Below are 15,040 nucleotides of genomic sequence, written 5' to 3'. Positions count from 1 at the left end.
GTGGGGCACACGGGCTTAGTTGCTCCGCGGCACGTGGGATCTTCCCAGACCAGGGCTCGAACCTGTGTCCCCTGCATTGGGAGGCGGATACCTATCCACTGCGCCACCAGGACAGTCCCTATTTTAAACTTATTCAAGGCTCAGTGTCTTTTTTATTTTTATAGTTTGTCAACATGTCTACATTTTATTTTAATTTATTTTGGGGGTGGTTGGCAAAGATTTTTATTATTTATTTATTTATTGAAGTGTAGTTGATTTACAAAGTTGTGTTAGGTTCAGGTGTACAGCAAAGTGATTCATTTATACATATATATCTATTCTTTTTCAGATTATTTTCCCTTATATGATATTACAAAATATTTATTTAGTTCCCTTGTTGGTTATCTATTTTATAAATAGTAGTGTATGTATGTTAATCCCAAACTCCTAACTTATCGCCCCCCGCCAAGCCTCAGTTTCTTTGATCTACAAATAATAACTTACAAATATTATTAATAATAATAACTATTTCAATACATGATAATGTCTATTTCATAGGATTCTTGGGAAGATTAAATGACACCTAAGTAAATGTCCAGAAATGTTAGTTCTTATTGCCAAATGTAGACAAAAGTGAAAGTACTCGTGATATTTTATCCTTACTCGAAAGGCACTTCATGGCATGAACGTAGGGAAAAATACAGGAAACTATAATTAACAACATTTGGCAACTAGTGACAACTAACACAAATTACTACATGTGACTAAACCAGTAATAGAAGGTTGAGGAAAAACACCACACTGACATGACTCATTACCTAGAGACAATATTATCCTAACATTAAAGAAAAGAACTTTAAAACATGGCAGAGTTAGAGATAAGAGAGCATTTTAAGAATATCCTCCCACTTAACACACAAAAGAACCCAATTTGGCATGTCTAGATAAAGACAGCAGAGGGTAGATTGTGAATAATAAATAGAAACTCGGTGCTGTGATTGTTGTTTTAAAAAAAGAAGATAAAACATGATGAATTCTAGCATCATACAAGGACTCAGAGATATTATCTCTTTGGCCATGATTCAAAGGACTAAAAGTTTGAGGATTATACAGAAAGAGATAACTTACTCTAAGGCTATTGGAACATTCTCACTCATGGAAACGCCTAACATGTCACAGCAAAAAGCTGGCATTGCCATCCACAGAAGAAAATTGAAGTACTGAGAATTATTTATGTGATATCTTGGTTGAGTAAATGAATTTACAACTTTGAGCTGTAAGAATCTGGTTTGAGGAAGTAAAAGTGTTCTGAAAGTAACCCAAAATACCCACTCCCAAAAATTTGAATCACTACTGTGTCTTTGCATGGTGGGTAGGTAACAGATATTTCAGATGGATAAACACATGAATGGTGAACATAAGAATAAGATGATTTACAAAAGCTGAAAAAGACCTGTTTACAAGACCAGTGGTTCATAAATGTTACTGCTCCAGATGCAATAAAAATTCCAGAACAAAGACAGGAGGAGACCCTAGGAGATGATGATTCCATAAGTCTAAGAGGATCCCACCAAAAGGGAATTTGGTGAGGAAACCATGCTTAGATGAAACTGGGCCCTGTAATTTTCCTTTCCTGAAGAATATGACCAAACCTAGCTCTGTCTCTGATCGCAGCTGTGAGAACTACCTATAAAGAAAAGAAAGGAAAAACATTTTTTTAAAAATGCCCTTTCTGTGCTAGTACTTCATGTATGTTCTCATTGAATCCCTATGAGCTAGTTACTCAGATATCAATTTTACAGCTGAGGAAACTGAGGCTCAGCTAAGTAAACGTATAAAAGGTCACATTACGTAAGCATCAGAGGATGCTCTGTCACACTGTTTACCTCCTATGCAAGTGAAGGATGGCTGTACTGGTGTGTGTGTGTGCTTGGGTGTGCTCGTGTATATAGTTACTACATCTGTTAATCTTTTAATTAGTTTGGTGTTTATCTTAAAGCCTTTTTCCTAGTTTCACATATTACAAAGGTGAGCAGTTTTCTTTTGGGCCTGCATTTGACTTCAGTTTTGACAATTTGTGCTCAGTGGGAAAAGCAAAAATTCCATTTAAGCCACTGGATCAATCACTTTCAGAAACACAGCTTATGGTTTTGGCAAATAATATTTAGCTCTAAATATTGCCCGTGGTCAAATCATTTCACAGTGAGTGCAATGGGACTAGCCACTTTTAATCCACTGAAATTTTGTTGTAAATTAACCAAGCTAATATTTACTCTCAACATATACTGAGTGTTCAAAATGTTTCAGGAACTGTGTTAAATGCTTTGCATGCATTATCACATTAGTTTCTCACAACAACCCTAGAAAAATAGTTAATGCTCTTATTTCCATTTATGAAGGAGGAAATTGAGTCAACAGAAGTAAAGTGGATTACCCAAGGTCAGATATCTGGTTAAGTGGTAGAGGCATGATTTGAACTTGGTTTTCTCACGCCATATCCCAAGCTTTTAACTGTGACGTCAGACTACTTCCACTGTGTTTTACAACCAGCCACATTTTTCACATGAGGAATCTAAAGTTCAGTTAATGAAATCATTTACCCAGATCGCATTAACTGGCAAGTGATGGAGCAAGAAATAGAAGTGAGAGCTTCTAGAAGGCATTGGGGTGGGCTATAAAGAAAAGAGTCTCTGCTGATAGACCTGGATAGGGCTCTAAATTGTGACCTTAGGGAACAACCTCTGTCAAAAGGCATGTACAGATTTCAGTTACTCCTAATCCAAGCTGCTTCCTCCGTATTCCGGTCCTAGAGAAAGACAATTAAGGCTGTGTTACCTCTCCTGTTACCTGGAATACAGAATTCTAGTGGGGAACAAAAAAGCGAGGGAACATTACTGCTTAGAGAGAATACAATTCAAGTCTATGTGAAGATGGGCACAACCTCTGTGCTATTCAACACCACTAATAGGTGGCAGATCGGGGGTCCTCACCCTGTGGAACACAGCCCGTTTCCATCACCATCCCTGACTCAGTGTATTGCAACTCAAAACTGAAGGAGTCACCTCTCTCCTCCTTTGGATGAACCTATTATCACACCACTGCTAACCGTGACAGAGCACTTCCTTCGTGCTCAACACCTTACACTCCTTGTTTAATCTTCACAACTATTCTTCCAGGTGTGTGTTATTAATATCCCCTAAGTACAGAGATGGAAACTGAGACTTAGAGAAGTTAAGTCCTGAGGTCACAGAGCTAATAGGTGGCAAAACTCACTTTATTGCAACGAGCCACGTATAATGCGGTTGAGATTCTGATGCTCTCACTCCTGTTCCCAGTGTCTTTACATTTACAAGACCTCTGGATTCTACTTATCTTCCTCTTATGGCACACATATTGTTCCTGGCTCTCTCCTCTACCCTGCATTTCTTAATGGATTTTACCAGAGGTAAATCAATATTTAGGAGAAATCTGAATGACTCTTACTACATCACAAGAATAATCATCTAGAACAATCAAATTATACTTGAGATTAATCGGTCAAATGGAAACATGATAAACTCGAGTCACATAAACATTGGCAAGCCAATTGGGAGTAGATTGAAAGAGTACCAAATAAAGTAGCGATTCTTTTATCCTAAACCTCAAGTCCCATATCTAGCCACATAAACTCTGGGAAAACTGAGAAATGATAGAAAGGAATTTTACCAAGATTTATGAGGCCAGTTTATCAAAGAAGCAAAAACATTGCTTCTACTCATCTTTGCTCAAGGAGCTACTTATTTCTGAAAGTTACTCTGACATTAACAAGGTCTTTTATATCTATCTATCATCTATCTATCTATCTACTATCTGCTATCTAGGTTTGCTATCTACTTACTTATTTTTTAACAGATAGGGAATAAAAAAACTGTTGATATTTTGATTGAGCTGTCCCCAGCCAAAAGCAATGTCTTTCACAGAAATTTATCTTGGTTACAGGGATGTGATTTTATCTCTGCTCCTATGTATGTCAGCACTTCCCAATCATCCACACCAGGAGGCAGCTACTGTATTCCCAGGTCACCAAACCTCCTATTTCCAATAGAAATCCCCTTCTCTGGTCTTTTTCTTTTTTCAATCACTTTTCAAATTTTGCTGCCATTTTCTCTTTCTCAATCCAATCTCACTGAAGTAATTAAAGTAACTTCCACCTGCTTGGAACAATATCTAATAACAAACTCCACTTTTATTTTATTTTTAGTGACATATACAGTGGTGTCAATAAAGTGCACTGATTTTAAGTGTACAGTTCTATGACCTCTATCAACACTTGGTTAAATGGGATTGCTAATGGTTAGTCCTCGAACTTAATATATCTCTCCATTTATTTAGATATTTGCTCTCAGCAATAATATGTAGTTTTTAATTTAGAGGTCCCGTACAACTTTGTTAGAACTATTACGAGATAATTGATTTTTTCCCTTGATAGTATTGCAAATGATATTTAACTTTATTTTCAAATTGTTTGTTACTAGTATATACAAATACAATTAGTTTTTCTGTATTGACTCAATATCCAGCGACCTTGATAAATTCACTTATTAACTCTAATAATTTGTACATTCTTTTCATTTCTTCATGTACATAATCACATTATATACTCATAAAAAGAGTTTTATTTCTTTTTTCCCCAAGGTTATTGAGGTATAATTGACATATAACAATTTGTAAGTTTAAAGTGAGAACTTTAAGACTTATTGTCTTAGCAACTTTCAAGTATATAATACAGTATTGTTACTTTTCATTTTCCAATTATTGTAAACATTATTTCTTTTTCTTGCCTTACTGCACTGGTTAAGACTTCCAATACTATACTGGATATTAGTAGTGATTGTTGATAACCTTATTTTGCTTGTGATCTCAGGAGAGGCCTATATTTTATCATTAAGCATGATGTTAGCTGGAAGATGTTCGTATCTATTGTTAGGTTGCTGAGAGTTTTCTTTCTGTTTTTTCTTAATGTATCGGTGTTGAATTTTATGAAAGTTTCTTTGTATCTATTGAGATCACCTCATAATTTTCCTCCTGAAAGTTAACATACCAAATACAGTGATTTTCAAGTCCTTGTAATCCTAGAATAAATTCCATTTGGTAATGATGTATTACCTTTTTAATATATCACTGACTTAGTTAGATGATATATTTCAGGATTATTTCATCCATGTTTCTGACAGATCTTAGCCTGTAATTTTCCTTTCTTGTAACATACCTATCAGATTTTGGTATCTGAGTATGCTTGCCTCATAAAATGACTTGGGAGCATTCCCACCTCTATTTATGAAAGAGTTTATGAAAGATTGGTATCATTTATACCTTAAATATTTGAAAGGATTCACAACCCGTCTGGGCTTGAAGTTTGTTTTTTTAGTTTTTTTCTCTTTTTTTTTTGGTAGAAAGGCTTTTAGCTACACATTCATTTTCTTTTATAACCTTAAAAATACTCAGATTTATTTGAGTTTATCAGTTTTATTAACCTCACAAAGTATAAATTTGGCATTATTGCCTCTATTGTATGTCTGCTTTCTATTTTATTCATTTCTCTTCTTATCTTTGTTTCCTTCCTTATGTGTTAAAATCTTCAATGATGAGAGTGAATTTAAGTTCTATCAATTATGCTTTACAAGTTTTGAAACTATGCTTACAGGTACACAAAAATTTAAGATTGTTATGTCTCTCTGTTGAATGGATGTGTGTCCTTCTTTTTCTCATAATATTTCTTTTCTTAGAGTCTATTTTGTCTGATATTAATATAGCTATACTGATTTTCTTTTGTTAGTCTTTGCATGATACATTTTCTCCCTTCTTTATCCTTATAATCTATCTGCTTCTTTATATTTAAAGTGTGTCTCTTGTAAACAGCATATAGTAGATCTTCTTTTATTATGTAGTCTGACAATCTTTGCTTTCAGTCACAGAATTAAGGCCATTTACATTTAATGTAATTACTGGTATAGTTGGGTTAAAGTTCATAATGTTGCTATTTGTTTTCCATCTATTTTATCTGTTCTATGTTTTTTCCTTCACTTAGCATTATATCATATAATGTCCCATAACTCTACATTGAGTTCACAAATTTTGTTTTTAATGGCCCCACAATAGCCCATTGTTTTGACCCACATCTTATTGAACCATTAGCTATCATTTATTTCTTCTAATAATTTTTCTATTACAGATAATGCTGTGCTGAACATCTTTATATACAACACTTTCCACTTTGTGTATTATTTCCTTTGGGTATATTTTTTAGTGCAGAATTACTGATTCAAGGGATAGAAACATCTTTATAATTCTTAGTACAATTTGTCACCTTGCTTTCCCTAAAGAATTACTCCAGTTTACAAGGTTGTTAGCAGTGTGTAGCTATAGTGATTTCATTGCAGTCTTGATAGCACTGTGAGTTCCTTTTTGAATTAAAAAAAAAGTATGGAAAAGACCTGAAGGGGAATCAGAATTATGATTACCAATGTCACTGCTGTGTGTAAGTAAACAGAAAAAAGGAAAGCCATTTTCCTGAAATGTGTTCATTTCAGCTACAAGCTGGACTAAAATTCCAACTGTTCTGCTTCTATTTTGCACACACCTGGGCTTTGGCAATAGCCCCTGTAAATAAATTTGTAAAAGAATGCATATTTATGATATAATACGTGAACTGGCATATACTTTTTATTTGAGTCTAATAAACCTATAATTCACAAATAAAACCAAAACAGGTTTACAGCATCAGAGGAAAGAGAGGAGAAAGGAGATCCAACTGAAAATATGCTTAAAAGCACAGTGAACACATGTTTCTAAGTTACATTTAAATCTTATCATGAATAATCTCCAAATAGAGTGGCAGCATCACTAAACTTAACGGTCATTGTTTCCCCAGGTAGGTGATTGTGTTGAGGAGTAGTGGAAAGGAACTCTTAACATTGTAATTACTTTGCAGAACACTTAAGGTGACATTATCTCATTTGAGCACAAGTACCCTGTAAGGCACATGTTTCTAATTGTTTTGTAGGAAACAATTGGGATTCCCTAGAGGTGAAATGATTTACCTAAGTTCACATAGTTGAAAACTAGCCAAGTGGTGACTCAAACTTATGTCTTAGCTTCTTAAGCCTGTGACTTTTTCAATATGTCTAAGGGTTACTTTCAACAACTGTTATTGAAATGTTAATCTACCACAGAGTTCTTTATTAGAAAATATTAATGAAAATGACCATAGTGAAGATGAAAACTTTTCCAAAGAATAAAGACAAGAGATTTATTATAGCATGATCTAAACTGGCATAAAATTCAGGAGATTCCATCACTGAAAGTGCTATAGAAACTCAGTAAAATCCTATCTTCTTGACATTATAGCCCTATGATCTGGACCCGGGATTTCAGTCTTAGAACACACACACACACACACTCACACACACACACAAAATAACACCAGAAAGTAAAATAATGGTAGAGTAACAATGTCATTCATAATCAGGAGCCCTCTGGGTCTTCACACTAAATATCTAGTTTTTGAAATTTAAAAAACAATGCTGTGAAACTTCATTGTAGGAGATGGAAACTAAAAATTACCTTTAATTAAGCAAATCTATTGTTTTTGGCTAGTTATCTTCCCCTAAAACCACATCTCAAGTCTTTACTCAATTCATGACAAACATTAACTAGCCTATTATTAAAAATAGAAATATTTCAGCATGTTACTCTCAGGGTAAATACCTATAAGCTGTCTTTTGAAAGTTTTTCATGTCCACAAATAATCTCATAATCTCTCCCTACTGTTTTAGAAATCAGTACACTTATGTGCACTCTCAATCCTTCTTAATCATATTATTATAAAACAAATCTGAATCTGAATAAAGCAAGATATATAAGTATGGATCACATTGGTCATAATTTTATCATCGTCCTCCAGTAACTTCACATTAATAATTTTTTTAAAAACATCTTTATTGGGGTATAATTGCTTTACAATGGTGTGTTAGTTTCTGCTTTATAACAAAGTGAATCAGTTATACATATACATATGTTCCCATATGTCTTCCCTCTTGCGTCTCCCTCCCTCCCACTCTCCCTATCCCACCCCTCCAGGCTGTCACAAAGCCCCGAGCTAATATCCCTGTGCCTTGCGGCTGCTTCCCCCCAGCTATCTACCTTACTACGTTTGTTAGTGTGTATATGTCCATGACTCTCTCTCGCCCTGTCAAAGCTCACCCTTCTCCCTCCCCATATCCTCAAGTCTGTTTTCCAGTAGGTCTGCGTCTTTATTCCTGTCTTACCCCTAGGTTCTTCATGACATTTTTTTCCCCTTAAATTCCATATATATGTGTTAAAACCTTACATCTAAAAGAAGTAAATCTGATCCAAAACATGAAGTATTTTATAAATCTGAGGTGACTCTTATGAGTATTTAGAACCAAATAAGTCTGTCCATTCCTTGCTCCTAATGTTTTAGTTCCATGTGCCAAGGTAGCAAAATGAGTCCTTCCTGGAACTTTTAAAAATTATATCAGCTGACAGCTGTATGCAATCAATCTGATTCAACCAGCCAAAACTAGATTTCTTTCTCAACCAACCCCTGAATCTAAAGTTTGTGTGTCTTGGAACAGAATGCGTTTTTATGTGGGAAAAAAATAGAGTAAATCTTTTATTTACTCTGCAGGAGGTGTTTGGTTACCAGACCCAGAATCTACACAGAGCTCTCTGCCTCATAACATCCGTGCTGACCTGTGGGGTCCTTCTCCTGTTATTTTACTGGAAGCCGCAGTGGAGGGTATGGGCCAACTGTATCCCATGCTCCTTGCAAGAGGCAGACACTATTTTGCTAAGGACAACGGTGCGTGTCCTTCTGTGTTTCATCTATTGCACAGCCTGTGATGGCCAGCATTCCAGAGTGGATCCTCCTCTATTTAAGTTTCCCCGTCCACAAATAGGAGATGGCAAAACTATCTCTGCCGTCTATTTGCTATGTCTTATTTTGTCTCAGGAATGAAGGGCATTTCCTCCACATCAGCCTGGAGAAATTTCTACCATGTCAGGCTCGTTGTGAGAGCCCTTAGCCATTACATGAGCAGTGGCTGTCCGTGTTATAACGCTTAAAGACATAACATGGGAATGATTGTTCAGTTTTTCAGAAATATGTATTTTGAGGAAATTATACATTTTAAACATCAAGGTGTGATTTTAAGATAGCTGGAAACTATTTTCTAGATATAAAGTTTCTTGCAAAGTGTATCTTTCTCTTTATTCCCTAGCACAGTGGTTCTTAAATTTTAGTCCAAATCAGAATTACCTGGAGGGATCTTTAAAACAGAGACTGCTGAATATTGGATCCAGTAGGTTTGGGGTGAGGCTGAGAACCTGCATTTCCACTCTGTCATAAACCAAGCCATACTGAAGCCAGAATTAAAAGTAAGTGATTTTAAGAGTACAATGTTACGGCATGTTTTTGTTACAAGAAAATAATGTATTTATTGGATGAAAGTTCTGAAAATCACACTGCTGGGCTGGGAATTACAGCTACGTATCAAGGAAAGTGAGAGCTGCATGTAATAGACAACCCTCACCTCCCCTGATGGGCTTTACTTTGTGAATGACAACTTTTCTATTACATTTGTAATTGCATTTGCAGTGTATCCAAGTGCAAAAATCAGGTATGTTTGGAACCACTTGGAGAAGAGGTTTCAGAAAGTTGGGTAAGTCCGAATTTTCCTCAGCACTCATCAGGATCTACGGGAAGAACACTGATTTGTTAAGTACCATGAACTGAAGTACGGTTCCTGTCCTGACCACACCCTAGGTTGCTGGAAGATAGCAACACCTGCTACAACATCCATCATACGTTTGGACTGGGTCTGACCTGTGGAGAACAAGAGGTCAGGTGGGGTTTGTGGTACTGCTGGAGTAAACTCTGCCAGCAGAAATGGAGATACCACATCGCTTATGATCAGTGAATTGTTGACATAATGTTTCATCAGCTTCATATAACCCCAGCTCATTTACTGGCATCAGAGAGATGTCGTAAATTATTCTCATCTTAAGCACACTAATTAAAAAGAAAAGACTGAAAGAACAGTACAAGCAAATAACATTTGGTCTTTTCTCTCAGGATTATAGAACAGTATTCTCTGTGTTGTCTTTTCTTTCCTCAAAAATTCTTGAGTCATTTCATAAACATCAGTATCTTAATCCTCCAAATCCTCTGAGAGACAGAAAGACAATATGATGATTGCATTTTACTATGGAGAACCAGCCCTGGAGAGAAGGATTTTGTTTGCTCAGTTAATTGTGTCATTCACCACTGTTATTAACAGAACCTAGAACAGTGCCTGATTCATGGTAGAAGCTCAATAGATATGTGTGGAAGGAATGAATAAGTAAATGCATTCATTGATCTGTGAACTAAACTCTAATATGTCAGGCATTTCGCAAGGCACAAGGGATCTAAGGATAAATAAGACTTAGTCATCGTCTCAGAGACATTAACTGACTGGAAGGAAAGAGAGACAAAGAATAGTGGTACAATTATGAGAATGAGATCTATGGATGCCAATAGATTAGAAACTCATAGTATAATAGTAACACAGGAAATTCTTAGGCTGCTTGTTAACTCACAGTGACCTAGAGTCCCTGCTTCCCTCATCTGTAATTTGAAATGGCGAATCCTGGTGACTGAAAGTAAACCATTGCAAGCCTTCCCAGGAATCTTAATAATCACCTTCATTTCTTGCCCAGTTTTAGGGACAAGAAGAAGGATCTGCCTGACCATCTTCACAGTTAGTCAGAAACAAAAATTCTCAAGCTAAGAAGCAATCTCGTACTTAAAATACAGGTTCTTGGGTTCTCCTCCATAATTCTGATTTAGTAGGTAGAAGCTGGGGTAGTGGTAAGAAAAGAAACTGCATTTTTAGCAAGCACCCCCATAATTTGTATTCACACCAAGCCTGCGAGCTACTGATCTGTTATTGTTTTCAAGTCTTCCCTCTGTCTGAACGCTATGCAAAATGAACCAGGCATCTAGATTATGACAATATTACAAAGTGCCTTAGAGATGGTATCATTATATAAGATTTCAGATACAATGCTTAAAACACTGAAATACAAGAAGTTTTCAAAGTCATTAAAAACATATTGCTTTAATAGCATTAAGCACAGGACATTTAAAGGATTGACCTATTTAGGAAAACTAGTTGATAAATATAGATATACTCTGCCTAGGAAACCGTTTCCACAGGAAAGATTTCCCATCCGTGTAGCTACCTCATGTTTGTCCTTATTTATCAAGTGCCAATCTTTAGTAAACATCATACATAATTAAATTTAAATCTGGTCCACACAGAAAAGAACTTGACAATCTAATAAGCAAGACACAGAATATAGTTTCCCAAATATGAAGACTAGAGGAGACAATCTACTTAGAATCACAGAGTCACATTTTATTTTGTGGGTTTTTCTCTTTGGAGAGTAAAGAAAGCAAGTAGAATATGGAGCATTCCCCCGCTCCCCCACCAGTTTTCCCTTTTATATTTTAGTGTAAGACTAAATGTTTTTTTCAAAAATTTATTGTGATTGATTGGTTGGTTGAATGACAGCTTATCAATTTCCTAAATCAATTCGAGCTTGCTTGCATGAAAAGCTAGGACCCAGTAAAAGAAATAAAGGAAGAGGGATACACAGAAATCTCTGATCATAAAAAGCCACAAAATCTAAATACAACTTCCTCTTTCAGGCTTCATAGCAGCAAGGCAAAGAGAGAAAAATGCACAGATGTTCATAGTCTCACTTTCCTGTAGCAAAAAGCAAATCAAGACATCAGCTGTGATCATTTTACTCTGGAGAGAAATTGCCAAGGGCATCAGGAAGAAAGCAGGAAAATTATTCCAGGAGGTTCCCTGCCCCTACCTTCATTCATTCATGAACCGAACACAGCTTCGCATCTTAGTGCCTGTCCCAGACAGGTCCATAGACACTTGGGGTAATTCTCTTACCGCAGGGACACAGGGCCCTATGGAAAATACACACTTACCTCATCCAAGCTGTCTTCCTATTAGGACAGTTTTTAAGTTGAGTGACCCTTCATCTTTTCACTTAGCCCACATTTATTTAGCTTATTTACCTTTGCCTCCTTTATTTAGCCTCCTGAAGGAGAACTTTCTGGCAGTAGAGATCCAGGCATGTCCTAATCAGGGGTTAGCTCCAGACCAATTGCCTTGTTGGTAACCCAGAACTCTAGAAGAAAAAAATTTTGGTGGCTAAGGTTTGCTAATGTCTCTAATGGGAATACTCCAACCATGGCTGATTTCAGTGTGACGTTGCTGAATGTGGAGCTGTGAAAATGGTACTCATAATTGGCTTGGTGATTCTGTAGGACCAAACTTAATTCTCAACACTTGTCACACCACTGAGAAAAAAAGGCATGCCTGTTAGTACCAAAGGAAAGAAATCTGAGTGACAGCAGCAAAAGAGGGTGGATTTGCCATCAATGCTTCAGCTCCAAGCTGGTGGAAGCTGTTCCAGGAGAAGAGAGAGAAAAAAGAAGCAAGAGGAAGGCGGGGGGAGAGAGAAAGAGATTTAGGGCTGCTACGAAACCCTTTTCTCTTACTCCTCAGGTCTTGTGCAAAGCAAACGTCAGAAAAGAAATTGTGCCTATAGACCATGACCTTTTCCCCTTGGAAAGCTCCATCTTTAGAATACAGCCCACATATAGATACTCACCCATCAGATCAGTTCTTTGAGAAAAAGAGCAAGGAGGGTTTGGTTGGAGTAGAAGAGACAGGCTTTACTCATTCTTCTGGAATCCAACGAGATTGTCTCAAATCTTAGCATTTGGTTAGAAGTCAATAATTTATGTAAAAATATAACCCATGGTACTATGGCTCTGAATCCACTCAAAGTATAAAATCACTTAACTCTAAGGCCTTGTTTCAGAGCAAAACCTTATGGCAGCGTGAGTAAGTCTAAGTCCTGGGTCTCTCTGGAGATCCTGGGATTTCTCCATCCCCACCTCCCCCCAGATGCCCTCCTGGTCCTCTGCTTTCTGGATCTTCATGCCTGGGAATGCTCCAGGCACTTTCCCCAAAAACCTGATGAGAAGCACCTCACTTAGCTCACATATAGGGCATGAAACCCTGCAAGAACTTGAGGTTATCTGAAAATGTGCTTTAGGAAATGAAAGAAATAGACAGATCACAGATAAGAACTAATGTGAAAAAAGAAAATCACTTTTGTCATTTGTAAAACGGGTCCTCTCTCTACAAATTATAAAGTATAGAAGCAGGTTCAAGTACTGCTAAAATAGGGATTCTTTCCCCTGAAAGCAGTTTCTCAAAACATGCCTATCTTGTTATTATTATTAGTTTTTAATGGGAAGGCTCTAAGACCAACATACGTGTTATACTCTACAACCATACCCAGATCCCAGAAATTGGGTACCGTTTCTATGCATCTGTGAATTTCTTAGCTCTCGCTTCCTTTAGAAAGTGGGTATGTTAGGGGAGTGAGGGATTAGCTAGCAAAATCACCTGGGAACTTTTTTCAAACTCTAATAAACCCGCTCCCTAAAAATTCCACAGTTCATGGAAATGGGTCATGCCAGAATCCTCAGGCTTAGTATTAACTGTTTGGAAAACTACAAGCTTCCCTTCCTGCCAAGGACTCTATTGGTGGCTTATCAGAATGGAAGCCGAGCAGTCACATGCAGTTTGAAGATGCTCACCAGTGATTCTGACATGCTCCTCCTGCCTCTTTGAGGACTCCCAGCCTAGTCTTCACCATGTGGAGCCTAAAGGGCCTAGCAGAAAACATATTCTCAACAATTATTTGGTAAATAAATTGATAAATGGATGAACGAATGAACAAATCATCAAATTGAAAAGAGATAGAGACCATCGCCAAAGAAAATATTCCTAGTCATTCATGCTTGGTTTTTCAGAAATACCTTCCAGCAGGTTTACGAATATCTCCTGGTTGCAAGAAACCTCAGTGCTCCTTCAAGCACAGCTCATAGCCAGTGCAGAAATGCCCTTCATAACTTCCCCTGTTAAGAAATCTCTTTGGAGAGGGACCTTCTACGTCCGAAGCAATTATTCCCCTAATGAATGGTTCTGAATATTAGGCAAGTCTACTTAATTTCATTCTGACTATTTAGTTTTGTGAGGCCACCTGGAATAATTCTAGGGCTTCTTTTTCCCCTGCCAGCTCGTCAGATTTCTAAAGTCAGGGCATGTCATCTCCTTTGTTCCTTGGAACTTTGCTCATGTGACCCAGCTTCAAACCTCATATTCCTTCCGGTTGCTCAGCCATTGGTCACTGCCCCTGAAAACTCTGCTTGGCTTGTGCTGAGATTGAGATGAGTACACAATTCCCTAAACATGCAATACTTTTTGGCACGAGACAGTGGAATAGATGAAGCAGCAAGGGGCATGCCTGTCTACGATTCAAACACGGCTGTCAACTGAAGAAAGAACGCACAACCTAAAAGTTGAGAATTATGTTTATTTGGCGGACATTCTGAGGACTTCAAGCCAGTGAGACAGGACTCTCAGGTCTCATGGAGGTCCATCCATGTTGCTGCAAATGGCGTTATTTCATTCTTTTTTAATGGCTGAGTAATATTCCATTGTGTACATGTACCACATCTTTTGGACTATTGTGATGATCAAATGAGAGAATCTTTTGTAAGAACTTTGTAAATTGTAAATTGCTAGGCAAACACGAAGGCTTCTTTTTTTAAATTTTTATTTTATATTGGAGTATAGTTTATGTACAATGTTGTGTTCGTTTCAGGCATACAGCAAAGTGATTTAGTTATACATGTACATATATCTATTCTTTTTCAGATTCTTTTCCCATATAGGTTATTACAGAGTATTGAGTAGAGTTCCCTGTGCTGTACAGTAGATCCTCACTGATTTTCTATTTTATATATAATAGTGGTGTGCATATGCTAATCCCGACCTCTTAATTTATCCCCCCCTGAGGGCTTCTTATTGTAATGTACATATGTGTGGATTTACAAGTTGTTAGCCGTGAGGAC

At 37.0% G+C, this 15,040-nt stretch overlaps 1 protein-coding gene across 1 annotated transcript in view; it reads left to right on the top strand.

Annotated features, from left to right (window-relative positions):
* Nucleotides 1–15,040, top strand: part of LOC112404271 (probable cation-transporting ATPase 13A5) — a 77,749-nt gene that overhangs the window by 3,583 nt on the left and 59,126 nt on the right. The window contains 3 exon segments of the mRNA XM_024752101.1: nucleotides 9,346–9,421; nucleotides 9,638–9,701; nucleotides 9,806–9,886. Coding sequence (XP_024607869.1) covers nucleotides 9,346–9,421; nucleotides 9,638–9,701; nucleotides 9,806–9,886 — 221 coding nt within the window.

The sequence above is a fragment of the Neophocaena asiaeorientalis genome, unplaced genomic scaffold (assembly GCF_003031525.2).
Source record: "Neophocaena asiaeorientalis asiaeorientalis breed wild unplaced genomic scaffold, Neophocaena_asiaeorientalis_V1.1 scaffold293, whole genome shotgun sequence".
Taxonomy (NCBI): Eukaryota; Metazoa; Chordata; class Mammalia; order Artiodactyla; family Phocoenidae; genus Neophocaena; species Neophocaena asiaeorientalis.
This window is presented reverse-complemented; position numbering and strand designations above follow the sequence as displayed.